Source organism: Petaurus breviceps, unplaced genomic scaffold (assembly GCF_028583685.1).
Source record: "Petaurus breviceps papuanus isolate PSGF00001 unplaced genomic scaffold, PetGlider_PUasm1.0 37, whole genome shotgun sequence".
NCBI classification, from domain to species: Eukaryota; Metazoa; Chordata; class Mammalia; order Diprotodontia; family Petauridae; genus Petaurus; species Petaurus breviceps.
The window spans coordinates 100,080,355-100,102,263 of NW_027186296.1; the positions used below are offsets into that span (position 1 = coordinate 100,080,355).

General features: G+C 38.0%; 1 protein-coding gene across 3 annotated transcripts; it reads right to left on the reverse strand.

Annotated features, from left to right (window-relative positions):
- Positions 1–801: 801 nt before the first annotated feature.
- On the reverse strand, positions 802–21,909 carry NSMCE4A (NSE4 homolog A, SMC5-SMC6 complex component). Of its 3 annotated transcripts, XM_069099129.1 has the most exons (11): positions 21,545–21,903; positions 19,248–19,328; positions 17,662–17,792; positions 9,528–9,679; positions 8,361–8,451; positions 6,884–6,974; positions 6,551–6,645; positions 4,946–4,994; positions 2,892–2,983; positions 2,716–2,795; positions 878–1,046 (listed from the first exon to the last, which is right to left on the reverse strand). In XM_069099129.1, exons 1-10 carry the CDS (start codon positions 21,810–21,812, stop codon positions 2,733–2,735), a joined length of 1,113 nt encoding a protein of 370 aa, XP_068955230.1. In that variant the 5' UTR covers positions 21,813–21,903; the 3' UTR covers positions 878–1,046; positions 2,716–2,732. The 3 variants fall into 3 exon arrangements, with proteins under 3 accessions (XP_068955231.1, XP_068955229.1, XP_068955230.1); XM_069099130.1 differs by lacking the exons at positions 2,716–2,795; positions 2,892–2,983 and adding an exon at positions 19,572–19,697 and having other exon boundaries at positions 802–1,046; positions 21,545–21,680; XM_069099128.1 differs by lacking the exons at positions 2,716–2,795; positions 2,892–2,983 and having other exon boundaries at positions 802–1,046; positions 21,545–21,909.

Here is a 21,909-nt window from a genome sequence, read left to right on the forward strand (position 1 = left end):
TTTGCTCACTGTCTGACATCTTTTTGTGTATCAAACATTTGGTAAGAGCTAAGCTGCCCAAAGTAAGCCAGTTGCTAACTTCCCCTTTAGAGCAACTGTAGAAAGTAGCTTTTATTCTAAACCAGGGTGGAGAACCTGTGGCCTTGAGGCCACATGTGGCTGTCTAGATCCTCAAGTGTGGCCCTTTGACTAAATCCAAACTTCACAGAATAAATCACCTTAATGAAAGGATTTGTTCTGTAAAACTTGGCCTCCATCCAAGGACCTAGAAGGCCACATGTGGCCAGAGGTTCCCCACCCCTGTTCTAACCCCTTTCAAAAGTCTTGTACTCCTACATGACCACAGATGTTCTCTTTCCCACCTTACCCTCCCTCCCCCCAGGCTACTGATAATACAGCCACAGCCCTCCCACCCATAGACTATCATTGTAATAATCCAGGTAAGAGGTGATGAATGACTAAACTAAGAAGACTGGAAGAAGATGGAAAAAGACAGAAGAAGCCAGAGTCAAGAGATATTGTGAATAGAGAAACAGTAAGATTTGGAAACTAATAATCTTGGGAGAATGGAAAAATGGTGGTGCCTCCAAAAGAACAAGGAAAGTTTGTAAAGCTGATGGGTCTTGGGGAAAAAATTAATTCAGTTTTCATGTTGAGGTGTCTCTGTAACATCCAGTTTGAGATAGTTTGAGATATACAATAGGGTTAACTAGTGACGGGACTGAAGCTCAAGGGGAAGGAGTAGAACTGAATATAAAGGTGTAAGTCATCTGCATAAAGATCTTGAAGACCCATGTGTAAATAACCTAAATGAAGTCAAATGATCACAAAATACAAATTTGGAAGGATCAATAAAAAGACGATTATGTAACAGATATGGCAGTGAATCTCTTTAATCATAGGAAAGCAAAGCAGCTTCAGAAACAATACATATAAACAAAAAACATCTGATTCTAAACATCTGATACTCTGAAAAACATATTTCAAAATACAATAAATGACATATGCTTCTTTCCATTTGAGGTGCCAATTTTCATTTGAGACACCTGGAAATAAGGAATAATCAATCAAAAATACAAATTCAAATGAAATCCAATTAATATAGCTTAGTCTGCTAGGTTATCAGGAAAGCCCTACAAAGGTACAAAAGCCAAGGCAAATCATATGTAAGCATTGTATTCACTCTGATTTTTATACAGGCCAAAACAAAAATCAGTAATAGCCTTACGGCAGGAAAAGTTACACAAAGGAAACTTAATGGTTATGAAAAGGGTGATCCTGTTTGATTTGCCTTACTGATGGTAATAATGTTCATGGCTGATGGTATATGCTAAATGTTATTCTTTTTCAGTACTTCCTGTCTTCTCACCTGCTCTGAGTGCTTTCTAGCAAAGGGGACTTATCAAATAGAACTACTTTAACCTCAACAGCTTACTGAAACAACAGCAAGTTTTACCCAAAAAGAAATCTAAATAAATATGACAAAAAAGGCATTGATGGTGCTGGTCAAGTCACTACTGTTGGGTTCCTAGCGTTCACTGATTCAAGTGAAATTGCTCTTGCCTGGCAGAGCCCCTATAGGACCTTTTTTTCCCCAAAATTTTTGGTGCTATTCCCCCTTTAGTTTGCAGACACTTAACAGGATGACTGAAAATAAAATGTTCATCTACATGGCTGTCAAAAGTTGGAGATATGAAAAATAAGATTCTTATAAGATAATAAAATAAAAATATTAATAGCTAAATTATATTTTAGTAATAATATAATGGTCTGTAATAATTAATGGCAACATATTAAAATGTGCCTCAGATAACAAAAATGTAATTTCAACCCATTCCTAAAGATTGCTATAAAGCTTGAGAGTCTAAATTGTGCAATAATCAGCAAATGGAAACCATTTGGTGACTGATTTCATTACAGAAAAATTTTGATCAATAAAAATATATTTTATAATGAGAAACTAAAAAAAATAGTTCCATTTTCAAATATATTTCACTGTAACTAGATAACTTTTAATGTTACTGTGTCATATAACAATGAAAAATAAATATAACATCAAAGCATCTATTCATTTTAAAGGTTTTATAGTAACTACCAGGTATTAAATAGGGATATTAGGGAAGAGAAAAGGGAAGAATGGAACATTCAGAACTGTAACCAAAGTCTATCTTTCCTAATCTTCACCTTTTAATTTGAAGCTTTCCCTATTTAAGAGTAGCAAAAGGAGGGGCGGCCAGGTGGCTCAGCAAGTAAGAGCAGCGGCTCCAGTGTTGGGATGACCTGGAGATCAAATCCCCAGCTTAGACACTCAGCACCACACCCAGAAATAACTGGCCGTGTAACCTGGAGCAAAGTTACTTAACCCCGATTGCTTTAAAAAAAAAAAAAAGAAAGAAAGAGTAGCAAAAGGAATCAATTCAAGTTCTAGGATGACTGAATATCATGGGGGACAAATTTCTGCTTTACTAGTTTTTAACATGGATATCATTTTTCTGTCAAAACCACCATACAACTCTGTCCAAAGCATAAACTTAGCTGATAATGTTTGTCCTGCCAGTGACCTACAGTCAACAAGAGAATGTTTTGACAAAAGAAGTTCAAGGAGGCACACATTAATCATAGGAACATGAAACAATAGCAGACGGAGCTAATTACCTCAATGGTGTAGGTCATTTTGTAAAGTAGTTTTGGTTGCCAAATAACATGGAACCATACCTTTGAAAGCTTAGATTTTACTTGCTACGGCATGGAGGAGAAATCATAGGCTGTGAAATTTCAAAAGTTCTCACAATGTCCTGGCAGAAAAAAATGAATATTAAAGAAAATGCCATTCAACTTAAAACCAACGTAGAAAAAGTCAAGATTTAGGAAGCTGAAGATATGTGCTTTACCTTCCAGTCTTGGTAACTCAATGATATAATGTCTTGGTGCCTGATTTGGGTACTTTGTTGTTCACTTTCCTCATTACCCTGGGTAATGGGCTCTGTTAGGAAAGGGAACATTTTTAAAAGTGATTAAATCAGAAGACTATTTCATCAATAATAGAACTGTAAACTTTATAGACATTTGTTATTGAATTAAGTACTTACATCCCACTTCATTTAATTTAGAATGTACTTAACAATTCAATCCAATGGCATGGGACATGTCAATATATTCTCAATTTAGTGCAATAACAATATGAATTTGGGGCAACCAGGTGGTACAGTAGATAGAGCACTGGCCCTAGAGTCAGAAAGACCTGAGTTCAAATCCAGTCTCAGACATTAGCTGTGTAATTCTGGCAAGTCACTTAACCCTGACTGCTGGTGTCCCCCACAAAATAATAATTTGAATTTACCTTCTTTTATTCTCAACAGTAATTGGGTATTAGGTAAACAATTATTTTTTCCTCTACAAACATACTCAGTACCTATAGAATGCATGGTAATTACAAAAGGCACTTTGGGTGAAACTAAGGAAGGAGAGAACACTATCACTGATGTTGAGGAATTTATAATATAGTTGACTAAAACGAGGAAAATTTCAAAGCAGCATATAAATGCACATAAAAACATATTATGAGACTTACATGCATGTGAGGGAGTTTAAAGAAAATGAAATAAAGTTATGTGATCAGGTTAGCTTTTCTTGAGACATGGTTTTGGAGTTACATATAGGAAAAAATGGATATGGATTAGTAGAATAAAGAGGAATGAATTCTAAATGAAGAAAATTATTTAAGTAAAGCCATGAATCTGAAAATTACTAATATTGCTTAAAAGAGTGGGGCAAACAAACTGGCCTGGATGAAACAAAAGAACTATTCTGGGTGGTAATCAAAGTGAATGGGCAAAGAGCTAGTAAGTTTCTTGATGTGTGATAGGTAATGGGATACCATTTCGGCTTAAGTAATAAAAAGAAATGATGGGAACTGTTCAATATAAAAAGGTTTGGAGTAGGAAATAGAAGAAGATCAAATGGATCAGACACTTATACCACTGAAAGCCTGAAGCAGGAAGACTTGGACTAAAAGCATTACCCCAAGTAACAGATTCCATCCAACCTCACCCAAGAGATCATGGGGGGAAAAGACAGGATTTTGTGACAATCAAATGAAAATGTAAGGGAGACTAGGCAGACTAAAGGCAAAACACTTCAGGTTATGTGCATGAAGAACCCAGATGACTATAGTTTGATTAAAAACAAAAGTAAAATTAGGAAATGGTGCTTGTTTGGGGTAAGATAATGACTGATTCCATTTTCAACAGGCTAAGTTTCAGGTGATGATATCCTATGGGCCATTACAAATTTGAGAATGCAGATGAAGAGCAGAGGATCAACAAATGAGCCCCAACATACTGTATTAAAGGACTGTAGGAAAAAGTGCCAGTAAAAATGAGAGACAGAAACAGGAAGAAAACTGAAAACCTTTAGGGTATTTTACCACCTTTTAGAGGAGGGGCATAAGCATTTATTTATATACATAGAGTCTAGATGTTGCCAGGCATTGTGCTAAGTTGTTATTTTTTCACAAATGTTACCTCATTTGAGCCTCACAACAGCCCTGGGAAGTAGGTACTATTATTATCTCCATTTATAACTGAGAAAACAGGAGCAAACAAAGGTTAAATGACTTGACCAGCACCAGCATTACAGAGCTAATAAATGCCTCAGGCTGGATTGGAATTCAGGTCTTCCTGACTTTGGGCCCTGAGCTCTATTCAGTTTTTTCATCGCTCATACTGTAAAGATAATACTAATATGTCAAGGAATTTTACCTACAATTATGTTTATTGTTTTTAACTTATCTCTTATTTCCAGTTTTCAGCTGTTAAGCATTTATGTATTAAATAAGTGTAAACCTTGTAATAAAACTCATTTGCTTTTAACAAAGTAAAAATTTGTCCTCTTTCATTAAATAGACCAACTCTCCATAAATAAATTTTTTAAACAGATTCATTACCTATTATTGGCAGTTTATCTTGGTCAAGTCTTATTCTTGCAAAACCATCCTAAAAATACAAATGTGACACATAATTTTACCACTTGCTATTAAGACAGCATCATTTATTTTCAATGCACATCTCTCAAATGGTAGCAATATGGCATTAGAAAACAGAAGTAACAGTACAAATAAACGCTAGGAAACAAGATTTTCCTTAACTTCCCTGTCATGTTGTGGCCAGTAATATATATCTTGATATTCTGCACTAGAGAAGACCTATACACACAAATCTATGCCAAGAATAAACACAAAACTTCAGCTGCTTCAGTAATGTGTTAAACTCGCAGAAATTGGCAGGCCAAGAATCCAACTTTATAGTAGGAAAAGACTGAGCACTGAAAGCTATTCAGCATTGGGAAAGCCTGCCTTCAAAAGTAGAGGCCTCTATGAAAAGTGGCCATATGAGAGATGGACAAAGGTAGGATCTATCTAACTCAAGAGTCTGTGTTTTGTCCGTGTGTAGCACCAGTCCTTGACTTCATGTTCTGCAAATTATACTCATGTTAGGACTTTACAGAATATATTTATTGATATCTTTGGTTTTTTTATTACCAAAATTTATCTCAGTATACTTCTCCTTCTGCCTCTCAAAGAGCCAACCCATCTAACAAAGAATATTGTTTAAAGAAAAAAGGGAAAGAGGAAACCCCTCCCCCCTGTAAAACTGATCAATACATTGAAAAAGTTTGAAAATATATGTAATGTTCCACACCTATGGACATTCTATCTGTACAAGAAGGATGGAGTGAAATGTCTTCTCCCATCTCTGCTTTGGAAATACATACTACTTTTAATACTTGTAGCAGGCAACAGCTGGGTGGAAAGACTGCTAACAATGAGAGTCCCTTAAGGACTTCTAGGCTGTCCCGCTAACTCTGTGGCTGAACTTGCTTTTATGTGTTTTCTCTCCCAACTGAAGTTCCAGGGAAAAAGACTATCTAACTTTTTCTCTTTGTATCCCCCAGAATTTAGTACAGTCCTGATACACAGGAAATGCTTTTAAAAATATTTTTTCTTCCTTTCATTCATGCATTCTATGACTCTGACATCTACTTCAGAAAGCTCTGTAGTGGTATAATATAACCATAAATCAAGTGATTATAATATTGTATGTGTGTTAATACATGTAATTATGTTTTCTATTTGAAAGTGGGCACAGTGCTTGCTACCAATCAGAAATGTATCTCCTAACCACAAAATTTCTATCAGAAACTTAAGATTCAGTCTGCATCTTTTTAAGGAAAAAAATGTCAACATTGATTCAATTGACTAGCTGTATCCAAACTCTTATTACGTTTCAAAATGGATTTTAAAATTTCAAACTCATAATATTAATTTATTTTAAACAATTCTATCCTAACAATGACAAGGTAAAATCAATGGTACAGAAAACATGAAAGTTTCTATCTAGGTTAGTTTCTTCTACCTATTTACATTTCTTTTCAAATAGCCAGCAATAATAAGGATTTTCGCAAAACTAGTTTTAACAATTCTTTTATGTTATGTTATCTGTAGCTTTTTTACTTACAAAAAACAGTTGAAAATTTTGTAATTAGGCCTTACCCTTACAATGAAGGAAACATGGAAAATATTTTCCACAGTTCGGGCAAAAGAATCTGGATCAATCACAAAGTCAAAGAAGGATATAGGAGTCTCAGCTACAAACATGGGAAAACAGAAAAGAGAAAATTACTTTTCACCAAAGTTCACACAACAGCAGGTATTAACTAAAAGATGGCAACTACTTTTTTTTGTAAAAATACTTCAAAAATCAAGTTTTAAATACACTTTTAAAAGATAAAAATAAAACATCTTTTTACAAGAAAACAATACTTTAAAATTTGTAACACTTTCTAAATGCATATTGTTCAAGTTACGAGCTGAAGTCACACTCACGCTCTTCTCTGAAATAGGTCTGCAGTAATCCCAGGATCCTTTCCACCTCTTTTTCTGTAGCCTCTTGTTGGGACTCCTCCATTTTTTTCAACTGGAAAGTACAAGCAAGTCAACAAACATGAATGCTCATCATCACCATTATGCAAAAATGTTTTATCAGAAACCAGGTGAGCCCCTCACATGCCTATTCATACTTATCAAGCTTCTATGGAAGACTTGGGGTTTTGGAGGACCACCAGCTCAAAATGAGGCTGTATTAGGACATGGATGCCAAAAAGACTAATGGGATCTTAAGTTTCATAAACAAGAGCATTATGTATAAAAGGAGAGAGATGCTAATTTTATCATATACTGCCCGGATGAGACCACATCTCAAGTATCATTTCTAGATTTCAGTACCACATCTGAAGAGAACTCCTGACAAAATGAAGCACTGTAAAGGGGCAACCATATGGGTGAGTGCACAGGAAACCAGAGAAAACATAAGAATAACCTGAAGGTCCTGAAGTTTAGTCAATAGTGGCACATAATATAACTGTCTTCAAATGTCAGAAAGAGTGGGGTGGCTAGGTGGCGCAGTGAATAAGAGCACTGGCCCTAGAGGACCTGATTTCAAATCCAGCCTCAGACACTTAACACTTACTAGCTGTGTGACCTTGGAAAAGTCACTTAATCCCAACTGCTCTGCCTTCCCCCCTCCAAAAAGCCAAAAAAAAAAAAAACCTGTCAGAAACAAGTGCCAAATATGATTTGACTTGTTATGTTTAGTTCCAAAGGGTATACCTAGGAGCCATCTGTAAAAAGTGCAGAGGCAAACTTTAACTTGATATAAAAACAAAACAAAACTTCATAATAATTAGAGTTGTCCCAAAGTGTGATGCCTTAGAAAGCAATACTGTTTTATCACTGAAAGTTTTCAAATGACTATATATGATCAAATCTAAGGAATATTAGAGAAGATTCCTATCCAAGTGCAGGTTGGCCTAAGTTATCTCTGAGGTTCCTTGAAAATGTGAGATATTATGATTATCTACTCTCTCTAGCTGCAAACTACATATTTACTAGGTGGCAGCAAGGATGACATCTAAGCATAAATTTGTCAAATACCATAAATATTACATCTAAAAGGATAAATGTAAATTTTCCATTTCTAGTAACAGGATTTGAAAAACTTATCCTTACTACTAATAGAAGAAAACAATAAATTTAACAATAACATTTCTTAGAATGGTTATAGAAGAGAAACTGATAACTGAATTCCAAAATGAACAAAGTCCTGAAAATGAACAAAGTCCCATAAAAAAATAAGAATCAAAAATATAAGAATGATAGAAAATCACAAGAAAAACATAGTTCTAAGAATGTATCCCATTTTCCTATCTCATGACCTCCCTCCCATATGATATTGTCTTTTAAACTTATAAAGATGGCTGACTATTATATCAAAATATAAAAATAATGACTGCAAGAAGCAAACCTCGGCAGGCATGGCCCTTTCTTCTTCTTTCTTATCTTTTTTTTTCTGACGTTGCTTTGGCACAGGAGGATCAGTCTTGAATGAACCAAACCTAATTAGAATGAGAAAAAACCTATCTGTTCAAGAAAGCTATGATTTACCAAAGTCATTAAGTAACTCCTGCTAACATGGTATGTTGGAAAGAGCACTTCCCTTGGAGGTCTTCTTATATCTAAGATGCATAAGGAATAGACTCAAATTTGTAAGAACAAAAGCCATTCCTCAACTGACAGTTAAAGGACAGAACAGGTAGTTTTCAAAGGAAGAAATCCAAGCAATCATATGAATAAATGCTCCAAATCACTATTAATTAAAGAAACGCAATTATAGCAACTCTGATGTTCTACATCATACTTATCAGACTGGCAAAGCTAACAAAAAAAGAAAATAACAATTGTCGGAGGGGCTGCAGGAAAATGATACTTTAATGCACTATTGGTACAGCTGTGAACTGGTCTAAAAAGTCATTAAATTACGCATGCCCTCCGACCTAGCAAAACCACTTAGGTCTACACTCCAAAAAAATGAAGGAAATTTTAAAAAGACACACACATATAAAAATATTTATAATGGCTCTTTTTTGTAATAGCAAAAAAGGATATCCATCTATTGGATACTGCTAAATAAATTATGGTATACACATTCTTACTGTCATAAAAATAACAAAATGAATGGTTTCCAAGAACACTGGGAGAACCTATATAAAATATACATAGTAAAGTAAGAACTAGAAGAATGATTTATATAGTAACCTTATTTAAAAAAATAAAGTTAAAAGACAAGATCTCTGACCCACATAATGACAAATCACAGTTCCAGAGGATTGAAGAAGCATGTTATCCACCTTTTGACAGAGAGGTGACAATCAGGATACAGAATGAGATACACATTTTTGGACATGGTCGATGCAGGAATTTGCTTTTCCTGACTATGCATGCTTGTTATAAGGGTTTTCCTTTTTTTTCTTGTTCATTTGGGAGGGAAAGAAAATACATCCTTGTTAATAAAAAAAAAATTTGTAAGTGCTTTATGAAGTCCATCTATACTCATGCTAAATATAACGTTATCTCTAAAAGACAGAACTACTTGTCAGATATCAACCCTCTGCCAGGCCCCAAATAAACTTACAAAAAATGGAATGTTGGAGCAAACTTTAAGTATTTTACTGATATTATTCCCACTCTGAGCCAGGAATCTTCAGGTAAGAATCCAGTATTAAGAGGTTCTTCCTCACCATCACTTTCTTGTACTTCAAGACGATTTAGGCCCATATATTTAAGCTGAAACGACAGGGGGAAAAGTCTTAATTTAGTCAAATGCCATCATTTACTAGATGAAAAACATTCCTAAGTCTCCCAGTTCAATGGTCAGAAACCATATCGTATCTCAAAGGTACACAGCTACAACACAGCAGTTATATAAGTTTACAAGCAGCCATGAAATAAATTTTGTTCCCAAGATGTAAAGGAAAGCTTACATCTTGAACCAAAAGAAAAATTATCCAGCTAAGTTATAAAATCTTGGTAAGAAAGTATGATGGTCTTTAGCATCTTAAGTGCCATTTTCCAGCAGCACAATGTGTACTAGATGTTCCTGTACATGTCTACAAACAGTTCACTTTTGGAAATTGCCACAAAATTTTACAAGCTCAAATTCAAATCAATTTCTAAATATGTGATACATGCAAAACTTTTCTGTCCTCAGAACAGAGATTATGGTATTTTTGGAAGAGCCACAGATGCAAGTGGCTATTTTTAGTAAGGTCAGTGACACAATAATGAAATTCAAAGATTACGTAAATTAGAAAAAAAATGCTATTCACCACCCAAATTTTATTAAAACAGAACTTTTGAAATACATGGAACATTAATAAACAAATATTAACTGAACAGTATGCATCATGTTACTAAGCACTGAGGAGAACTTAAAGTATGGCTGAAACCTTAAATGAAAAAGAAGTCAAAATGATATCAAAATCAAAGCACAGGGTGACTAGGTGGTGCAGTGAATAGAGTACTGGCCCTGGAGTCAGGAAGACTTGAGTTCAAATTTGAACTCAGACACTTAACACTTACTAGGCATGTGACCTTGGGCAAGTAACTTAACCCCAATTGCCCTGCCTTACCCCCTCCAAAAAGAAAAAAAAAAAGAAAAGTACAGTTGTATGATCAATTTTTGCCCTAGATGTAAACTAGACATCCCATTACATTTAAATTAGGATAATGAAAGGCATTTAATTTTCTAAATGTTAAGAAAAAGTTTAGGGGCAGCTAGGTGGTACGGTGAATAGAGTGCTGGCCCTGGAGTCAGGAGGACCTTAGTTCAAATTTGGCCTCACTTAACACTAGCTATGTGACCTTGGGCAAGTCACTTAACCCCAATTGCCCTGCCTCCAAAAAGAAAAAAAAAAGGTTTAAAGTGTCAGGGAGATAGGACTAGAACCCCGAGGTCATGTTAATCTATAAACTTCTCCCTACTTAAAACTTTACTTGTCTTATGGCTGGTTAATTCCCTCCTGCTACTCCTCAAATCCCTGAGACTCAGAATCACAATCTGCCAAGGCAAACAATACAATACAATCACAATACAGCTTAGTACTTTTTTTAAAGTTCCTCTACTGCTTGGTCCACCATTTCCACTATATCATCTAGAATCCTTACTTTTAAGAAATGCCTTTTCATCCCTCACCTCTTCCACCATCTTTTGGCAATAACTAAACAGATTTCTCTCATGCCTTGGATACAGGCCAGCAAGAGAAGTTGGTTATTCTCATTGCTCCCCACTGCCTACCCCCAATAAGCAACTTAAGGTTCTAAGAAGTCCATACCTTCCAATTATATCACCACGTCCATAGCCTCATCTACCAATCTCCAGGTCACACTCAATGAAACAAGATTAACAAGGTGTAAATTATCTCCAACTGGTCCTCACCAAGATCTCTATTCTAATACTCCATCCTCAACACCTCCCCTCCTCTAGTCTCCATGCCAAAACCACCCTTCTACTTTATCACATTCTTCTATTTCTTTGGGAGCTTGGCCCTTTGATTTCTTCTATACTTGTAAAACAGGAAGATAAAGCCTTACTACTAACACTAGCTATATGATTATAGCAAGTCATTTATGCTTGCTGATCCTCAATTTTACTATCTGTAAAATGAGAATACTAATACCCGTGGTACCTATCTTACAAAGCTCTTGTGAGGCTCAAATATAGGGTGTCCCAAAAATCTTTAGAGAAGTAACAAGTCTGATAACTTCCTAAGTAAAAATGGAAAAACTTAGGAAAAACAGCATTTGGAAAGGTTAATGATTTCTTTAAAAAAAATTGATATTATTAAATTTCAACATCACCACCATCTTGTACTCTCAATGATTTTCAAACTTCATAAAAAAAAACTTTCATCTTTGCTGCTCAGTGAAAGGACAGTATTTGTAATTCTAGTCTTAAGATTCTAGCAAGAATGAGGTTTTGATGCATATGAGAGTCTGACATGACCCTCAAGAAAAAAGTGACCAAAGTAGCCAAGTAAGAGGACTTCCTCTACCTATCACTGAGCTGAGGAAGTCATCCCCAAACTGTACTAAACACATGCATCATATTTAACATGCCCTGCCTTGTTAAAACTTTTAAAAATTGTAATGATTTTTTCCCCCTAAGTTTGTAGCATTTATAATTTTTGAAGTTTAAAACTGCACAAAGGGGTGGCTAGGTGGCACAGTGAGTAGAGCACTGGTCCTGTAGTCAAGAGGACCTAAGTTCAAATGCGGCCTCAGACACTTAACACTTACTAGCCGTGTGACCTTGGGCAAGTCACTTAATCTCAACTGCCCTGCCTTCCCCCCAAAAAAATAAAAGGAAAAAAAAGAAAGAAAAAAAACGGCACAAAGACTAAATAGGATGTCTTGTTATAAAATGTTTGCAAGTTTTAAAACATTATATACATGTTGGCTATTAATACTATTTTCAAAGTCTCCCCATTTACTAGCCTTTTCCCCTACTGTCTAGCCCAGAGTTTCTTAAATTTCTACTTATGCCCCCTTTTCCCATTTTCAGTAGCATTAGCTAGTGATACCTGGCCTGAGGGCATGTGCAGTACAAAGTGCACATGCCTTATGTCTAAAACCAAAGCTACAGTGAAGTTGCAGGATGCAACATGGGCAAGCACAGCCAGAAACACATTCATTACGAGTTTGATTTTTAATTAATTTTTGGTCATTGCATGTTCAGAAAGAAACCTTTTACTGTTGCTAAATTTTTTGCAACTTTATACAGTCACAACCCACTTTAAGAAGCGTTGGTCTAACCAAGCTAGTTTGCTTACTGTTCCTTGTAAACACTCCAGCTCCCACTAATGTACATCTGCACTACACTCCAGCTCCCACTAATGTACATCTGCACTATCTGCAGACAGATAGTACATAACTAGAATTAACTGCTTCTGCCTCTGTAGACTTCCTAGCTTCCTTTAAAACTTAGCTCAAGTGCCACCTCCTTCAGCAAGTCTACTGTGATAGATCTAGTCTTTCCCTCTGGAAACCTGTGTCTATTTTGCACTTAGTATTCTGTGTACACATTACATTCCACACCCACTCACCCACAAATGTATTTTCCTTGAGGACAGGGGCTTGCTTTATTTTAGTCCTTGAATAATGCCTATTAACAGCACAGATGCCAATGAATGCTTATTAAAGGACCATTAGAATGTTTCATTAGTAACCAAGAAAAGCCTAACTAGAGGAAGGCACCCAAGCGTGTTAAAGTATATATAAGAATTACTGGCAGCATAAAGAAGAGCCATACAGGAGAGGGCAGAGATGAGCTTTGATTTGCATCCATGAAGAGAGTTATCCTAATAATGAGATCACAGAAGCAGCCAGCATTTCTAGCACTTTGTCAAATAAGAAGATACAGGGCAGGGAACAAGAGGGGAAGGGAATAAACATTTCTATGGCATCTATTCTGTGCCAGGCTCTGTGCCAAGTGCATATTACAAATAATATCTCATTTGATCCTCACAACAACTCAGAGAGAGGTGCTATTATCCCCATTTTACAGTTGAGGAAAACTAAGGCAAGCATAAGTAAAACAATTTAATGAGGGTCACACCACTAGTAAATGTTTTAGGCCAGATTTATCAGTGGACATTCTTTGTCTTGCCATAATAATGAATATTCTAGCTGACATTTATATAGCACTTTAAAGTTTGCAAAATGATTCATACGTACTATCTTGATCCCCACAATTCTGTGAATACCTTATATATTATGTTATGCCTGCTCACATGCATCATATGCCTCCCCAGTGTCCTCTAGGTGATACCTACCTTCAACTTACTGACTTTATTAAAAAAACACTTGTAAAATATTGGCATAAAAAAGATGGGCCTTTGCTTCAAGGAGAATCTTCAGGAAATGACAAGATCTGGTCAGTTCCCAAAGGTAATTCACACTGCTTTCATCTGGTCCAGTTCTGGGTCCAAGAGAACAATGACTGTGCACTTTTCTAACTGTCTGAGATACACATATTTGACAAACTCTGTGGGCTATTCATTTAACTACAATCATAAGCCTATGATTGTAAATAAGACAAGGGGAAGTCTTCCTTCGCTTTCTTTTTCCCACACAGAGGATCAGATTAAACTTCTGAGTGTGTATCCTCGAGGAGGCCCTGCAAACGTTTGTTCTTGTGCTCAACACAATGAGGATAATAATAACATCTTCAGACAGGAGGATCTGGAAGGCCTCACCATCTATAGGGAAGCTCACTTTGACAAAGACTCTGTATCCCCACGACAGCAGTAAACATTTCTGTATCCCACTCCTTTTTGGATGAGGGCCAAAGTTCTATTATCTCCCTCAGGAAATTATGTATAATTTTGATATAAGCAATAAATACACCTTGCTGGAAGAAAGCCTTTAATAAGGCGTTGTAGTCTACTGAACCAATTAAAAAAAACAATAAGCAGAGCGTATATTCATATGTGTGTGTGTGTGTGTGTGTGTGTATCTTTTGGTCAATTGTGTGATATTAAAAATGTAGTCTACAAGAAAATTTGGCTTGTGAAAACCAATTTGCTTTTAACAGCCTCACCAAGGAGGTTCTCAGGACATATAATTATTCTCATAGAAACTTTATATAGACAGGAGATAGTCAATATCAGGTCCTAGGATCCTAGATTTAGCAAAGGAAGAGATCTTAAAGATCATTAAGTTCAACCATTTGAACTTAACATATTCATTTACTGATGAAGAAACTGAGGCCTAGAAAAGATGAGCTGCCCAAGCCTACACAGACAGATGTGGAAGAGTTAGGATTTGAGCTCAGATCTCTGACTGCTTAGCCAGCTCTCACTCTGGCATGCAGCACTGTCTTGATTGTCTTTTCCTATACCTCTGGCATTTCCCGTTTTTCAGGAGAATGAATCCCTCCCTGGAATTACAGTCACACCCCCTCCAGCACAGACTCTGTCTCTGTGTACACACAGCCTAGTCCAGCTGCTTTAGTCCCAATATTTTCTTCAGCTCCCTCTCTATATTCCTGTCTCTGAGGATACGGAGACATTACAGCTCATTGTGGTAGCCCTTCTCTTCTTGATGATGGCAAGGGCTTGGTATCACAACTTTGACAACTCTTTTGTCTGTTTTCCTGCTGCCTTCGGGATGTCTCTGCTTAGTTTGGCCATACAATTTAAACTGTTTTACTATATGCTACTTGTTTCAAGAAGGCATTTGTCATATTCCAACATCTTTCTCTTTAAGATTTAACAAAGAAATTCATATCATAATCCAGTGTTTTTCTTAGCTTCTATATATCTCCACTTGGCAAATTAAGACAAGTATTTGTTGACTAAGGTTCTTTTGGTACCCTTGTTTTTGTAACTGATTTGTGTTAAATTTTGATATGAAATTTTAAGTCCTTTCTGTGTCCTGTTTTTGCTTGTTTTTGCCAACTTGTTAAGGTGGGAGCTGTTAAGTTGCATTCCAATTTTTTCTTTTCTATTCTTCTAGTTTAGTATTGATTTTAATATCTGCTCTAACAAGCGGTACGACTATCCCAAAACAGCTGATTTTAAATAACTCCCACATCAATAACATATTCCTTCCTGACTATTGAAACATCATTAATTTCATTATATGATGATGTTCACTGCTGTTTGCCATGTCCACAGCTAAAACAGTAAACAGTGTAAAGATGTGAGACTTAAGTAGACCAAGTCTTCTGCTTCTTTCATTTCTCACCAGGCTGCAATTCAAACTCCTCCACCATCACATCCCAGAAATCTCTTCTTCCTTAAAAATCACTGCAGCCCTAGAATTCGGACCTTAAAAATACCCTCAACTTCTCTCTCTGAACCTCTCCTAGAACCTCCATTTCAGGAGGAGGATCAGAGCAGCTGTCATTTCATTTCTCACCAACCTGCCTCTATCATGCCCCCCATGAAGGTACCTTACTCTCCGTCCGCCCCCATCCTTACTCCCTTTTCAGTTCCCTTGTCTTCACTCTTTAGAATGTCAGCTCCTTGAAGGCTGGGACTATCTTTTTGCTTGTATTTGTGGTCCTAGTGTTTAACACAGTGCCTGGAATGTAAGCACTTAATTTTAAGTTTGTTGACTGACTGGCTTCTTTTTTTTTTTTTTGCCTTTTGGAGAGCAGTTGGGGTTAAAGTAACTTGCCCAAGGTTACATGGCTAGTTTTTTGTGTGGGTGTTAAGTGTCTGAGGCCAGAACCGAACTCGGGTCCTCCTCACTCCGGGGCCGGCGCTTTACTCACTGGGCCACCTAGCCGCCCCTTGACTGGCTTATTTTTGATCCATATTTTCCATCATCTTGACCTATTCCTACTATGACATTTGTGTTTTACCAAGTATCCAAATACATATTTAGACCCTCAAAATTAAATCAAGTCCTTTGAACAATTTCTTATCTCTTTATCCTGTGCAGCAAATATTTGTACATGATATGCAATTATTTTCATGTTATTTTTTGCAAATAATTATCAGAAGTATTATAACAGGCAATAACCAGTGAATGGCCTAATAACAATTTGTTGTCTTTGGATGCACAATAAAACTGAGTCCTCTATTTACCTCACCCCAAGGAGAAGTTGTGAGACATCCTTCCTTTTAGTTATAATTTCATTTTGCCTTCTATTTTCATTTATAGCAAGGATATCAAGATTTATACTATTCAGTTCCTCCAGTAGTATGTCCAGTTATTGGTCACCAGACAAGGAATTCATCTTTAGAGTACCAGTAATTTATCTAATCAATTATTATGTATGATCAGATAATTCCTCAAAGATATAATCCTGCCTCACTGTGGTTTGGAGGCACCCCCGGGTTCTCAAAGGCTATGCCAAGAGAGTGTAGGCTCTGGTTGGTTTAGATATGGGAAAGACTTTAGGCTCAGTCCTGCCAACAGAAGGAACGAACGGGTGCTTTCTGAGGCCCAGCCTAGCTAAATACAGAAAGGCTCATCATAGATAGGCTGGCCCCTTGGTAACGACTTCTTTAGTTATGGAAATTCATGAAACAAAGAAAAAAACATAAGACAGTCTTGGGTACCAAGCAGCCCCTTTCAGGTTCTACAATAACAGCGTCAGAGGTGTAAAAAGGGGGCAGAATGTATTAAGAATCCATATTTAAGTGCTGGCTCGGGAGTCAGGAGTACCTGAGTTCGGATTCAGCCTCAGTCATAATAACACACACAAAAAAAACCTAGCTGTGTGACCTTGAGCAAGTTACTTAACCCCAATTGCCCTCCAAAAAGCAAAAAACAAAAACAAAAAAAAAGAATCCATATTTAAACTGTTCATAAATTTTAACTTAGCTGTCTGTTCAGTAGTAGGCACTCTTTTCAAACAAGCCAATCTTACTAAAAACTAATTTAAAATAATAAGATCAGAGTGAGGAACTACCTAGACTTGATTTCAATTTCACCCTACTATAAAGAAAAGAAATAAAAATTCCAAATAAGCTTTGGAATTCGGTCAGTCCCAACTTCACAAAGACAAAAAAACTTATACTTTTGAAAGAAAGAGACCATCAGACATTATGGTAAAGTGATATATACACCTCTATGATTACAATAAATGTCTAATACCCAAGTCATTATTTCATACCTATCTACTAACTCCATGCTCAATTCCAACAAAAGGGAAATGGGAGTATAAGTTTGGGGCAGAAAGCCATTTAAAAACCTTTTTCAAAATCTGGTAAAGTGAAACAGAGGTTCTTAAAATTCAGTGGCTTTGAACTTACTAAATCTTCACTATATGATCCTGGATCAAATAAGGTCATATCAGAATGCAACTGATTTGCTCTTTCTTTACCCAAGTCTGAAGCCAAAACAAGAAACTGGGCATCTAGCGCTGCTTCTCTGGCTTGGGACACTGTTCAAAAAAGAAAAAAATAGTATCAAGATATGATCGAACATTCAAAGTGACTAAATTCAACATATATTAGTCATGAGAATATACCTGCGACTAATGAACTGCTGTCCCCACAAACTGAACATTGCCCTTCCCCTAACTGGACATTCCATCACCGCTCTAAACAATCCAATACCTCTCTCTAGAACATGCTCCCTCCTCATTTCTGTCTTTTGGAATCTTTCCTCTAAGGTTCAACTTGGGAGCCCTTTCTTTCATGAAGACTTACTTGATTCCCTCAGTCTTCAGGGTTCTCTTCCAGAAGATCAAAGATCTATACCTGGAAAAAATTCTAGAGACCATTCAGTCTAGCCAGCCCCTCATTTTACACCTGAGGAAACTGAGGCTTCGAGGCCCAAAGGTGGGATTTGAACCCAGATTCTTTGTGTCCAGAGCCAGTGTCCTTTTCACTGTACTCTGCTGCCTTTTAAATGACTTTCTATTTACTTGTGTACATGGTATTTAAACTCCCCGAAGGGACTGTTTCCATTTTTACTGCTACATGCCTTTCATTTCATACACTGTCTTACAAAGAACAGATGTTTTACCCTTTTTCAAATTGAATTTACTAAGACAGAACTCTTATCTCTTTACCAAAACAAAATTGTTTTCCTCTTTTCCCTATTTCTGTTAATGTTATTATTTTCCCAGCCATTAAGGCCTAATTAAATCTTGGTTATCTCTGATTAGGGCAACCTAGTAGCGAAGTAGATAGAAAGCCAGGCTTGGAGTCAGGAAGACGCATCTTCCAGAATTCAAATCTGGCCCCGGACACTTACTAGCAGTGTGACCCTGGGCAAGTCACTTAACCCTGTTTGCCTCAGTTTCCTCATCTGTAAAATGATCTGGAGAAGGGAATGGCAAACCACTCTAGTATTTTTGCCAAGAAAACCCCAAATGGGGTCATGAAGTCAAACACACTGTAAGGAATGAACAATAAAATCTCTGATTATCTCCTCCTCCCCCATACAATCATGATTATTACCATTAATAAACATGCACTGAGTAACTTGTAGAGCAATTAATACTAGGTGATATGAATACAAAAAGGTAAAAGCCTCCATCAATGTCAGGCAAATGGCTGAACAGACCATGGTACGGCAAAGTACTGGGATGTTATCACACTGCTAGAAATGATGACTATGAAGATCCATAAGACCTTATAAGGAAATGTATGAAATGATGAAGAGCAAAGTAAGCAGAACCAAGAGAATGCAGAAAATGACAAAGGAAAACAATACTGAAAGACATTACAACTGAGATAAATAAAACCAATCCCTCCTTACAAAGCTCTCCATGTCACAAATTTGATGTCAGCAATTTAAATCTATCTATAAGCCCATCAATTTAAGTGGTCCTAATATTCCTGATTAAGGTTAAGTTTAAAAGTAGACATTATTAAATATCATCACTTACCTCTGTTAAACAGCTGGTTGGCTTGTTCAAGTGCATCTGTTAATTTGTTGCTTTTTGAACTCAACATATCTTCTCGTTGTTCTATTTTAAAAATACATACTTTAGAAAATCGAAACTTTAACTAGTACATTAACAAAATGCAGCATCAACAGCAAGTATTTCCAAAGGTCCTGCTCCCCATCTTTTCGGGAATTATCATGAGAAAATTACACATAAGGATAAAGGTAGTTTATTGCTTTAAAAGAGCCTGAAATCCTACCCCTTTATGTTCCCAACCCCTGGTTTTTTTTCCATAACTCATGAGCTCCCCTTTATACAACTTACAGAAAGTGGGTTGTGTATAGTGTTAAGGGGACTGGATCTAGAGCCAGATGAACTCAGTTCTAATCCAAGTCTTGCGTTTACTAGCCTTGTGATCTTGGTCAAATTACTCATGCTCTGCCTCAGTTTCTACAAATGTAAAATAAGGACAAACTTGCTCTGAGAACACTTTAAAAAAAAAACCCATTTAAGGCATGATTTGCATATGGTCTAGACCTGTGATTCCACTGGGGTAAGGAACTCACCAGTGAAGAAACTCCTTCTACCAATGCAGACTAGCAACTGTTGTACAACTTTTAATCTCAGAGAGTTACCTGGGACACACTGAGAATGGCTTGGTCAGGGTCACACAGCCTGTATGTGTCAGAGGCAGGACTTGAAACCAGTCTTCCAGTCTCAGAGGTCAGCTCTGTCCATTATAACCTGCTGCCTCTCCTTGCCTATGGTGGCCCATTCATCTCAACTGATTTATGATTATTATGATTAAATAGACAGCATCATGCTCTTTAAACTCTGAAAAAGAAAACTTTGTAAAGTACAAAGTGCTACATCAAAGTACTCCAGAGCAGGAAAGTTGACCTGACATGGTCGATGCCGGCCTCTCCATCCCCAGAATGAGAAAATAGGGATGCAGAAAGGTGTATGAATGGTCTATCCTACTCCTCCACACTCTGTTTGCTGAGTTTTGGGTGGTTATTTGCTGAGATCCCACCACCACATGCCCTTTGTTGCCTTTCTTTTAAAAGCAACCTTAAAAGTTGCTAGGAACAAATTCTGCCTCGGTTGTAGGCAACTGAAATTGAGAAAGAGAGGCAGAACGGAAACAGCAGTCCACATTTATAACCTGCTTTCTGCAAAAGTCCTATCAAGTATCAACTCTATTTTAGATACTGAACAGTTAAGTTAGCAAACACTTATTAAGTGCCTACTATGGGCCAGGCACTGGGCTAAGGCTAGATCTAGTCTGTAGTCCAAGTATCACTGTTATGTCAGCAATGAGAAAAGGGGCTCAGAAACACGAAGCTGAGATGATGCAGTTACTGAGTTCCAATTTTTGTAGCTGTGTGATCCTGGGGAGAGCCTGCCTCAGTCTGCTCACCAGTAATATGGAAATAATAGCATCTACCTCCCCGGGTGGTTGAGAAGATAAAACAAGGTCTGTTTGTAACGTGCTGTGCAAACCTTAAAAGGTGCTAGGTAAACTTAGGTCATTATTACTGTTATTCAGGGTTAACCCTGTACAGCTGACCTGGGGCGGCCAGGGAGCGAGCGCAGGGCCACAGAATGCTGGAGTTGGAAGCTCTGGACTCAAAAACCACCTCTGCCACTTTCTAGCTGCGGACCCTGGGGAAAGCCTGCCTGTCTGCTCATCCGCGATACAGGATAAGAACAGCACGGGACTGTGCGGACGATTGTAACGCGCTCTGCAAACCTTAAAAGGCGCAAATTAAATGTGTGCTACTACTGCTCGCTATAACTGTGATTCAGTAGCTGTTACACATTTTTATTGTGACACGTGATGAGGGTTTGTAAAGCACTCTTAGCAAACCTTAAAAGGAGCTCATTAAACTGTGATTCAGGGTAGGGGCTGGCTACTAAGCCCACGGTGCAGATGACCAGGGGCAACTAGGAGGCGAAAGGGGTAGTGAGCTGGAATCCGGATGTCCTGAATTCAAATCCAGCCTAGCTGTGTGACCCTGGGCCAGTCACTTCACCTGCCAGCCTCAGCTTCCACCATAAAACCGAGGAAGATCGACAGCCCCTCCCTCCCAGAGTGGTTCTGACGCTCAAGTGAGACCCTCCCGGTAAAGCGCTCCCAGGCACACAGAGAGAGGAAGCAGACAGTGGGAGACACACAGTGGGAAGCACATAGCAGGGGCTCTGCGTAGAGAAGACCCAGCCAGAGGTCAGAGGGAAGGGGCGCCCCCAGAACCGGCGCCGGAGGGAGGCCCGCCCCTGCCCCTGCCCCTGCTCACGCTGCACGTTATGGATGAGCTCGCGGTACTGGTGGCGGATCAGGCGCCGCTTGCAGTCGTCGCCTTCCGTCTCTAAGCTCGGCTCGGAGCCTCCGGGGGCCGGACAGGGCTCGTCCTCCGCCACCTCGATGCCATCGCCCCGGTCGTCGATGCCCTGGCTTCGCTGCGGGGTCCGACAGCCGCTCGCTTCTCGCGGGGCGAGAGGGAGCGAGTCCCGCTGCCGGCTAGTGCCCGCCCGGGCCGGGCCGCGGCTGTAATTGCCCAACATGGCCCTGGACCCGCTGCTTCTCTAAGGAGAAGAGTAACTGTTAGCAACCTTTGAGGGGAAAGGGGGAGGGGAGAAAGATGTGTTGCTGCGCATGCGC

What these genes read in the sequence shown, in the direction of transcription:
- NSMCE4A (XM_069099128.1), bottom strand. Translation starts at nt 21,812, where the DNA reads ATGTTGGGCAATTACAGCCGCGGCCCGGCCCGGGCGGGCACTAGCCGG. An exon ending in GCTCATCCATAACGTGCAGC is followed by an intron (nt 19,329 to 21,544) that starts GTGAGCAGGGGC and finishes TTTTTAAAATAG; the next exon opens with AACAACGAGAAGATATGTTG. An exon ending in GCTCCAACATTCCATTTTTT is followed by an intron (nt 8,452 to 9,527) that starts GTAAGTTTATTT and finishes CATTCTAATTAG; the next exon opens with GTTTGGTTCATTCAAGACTG.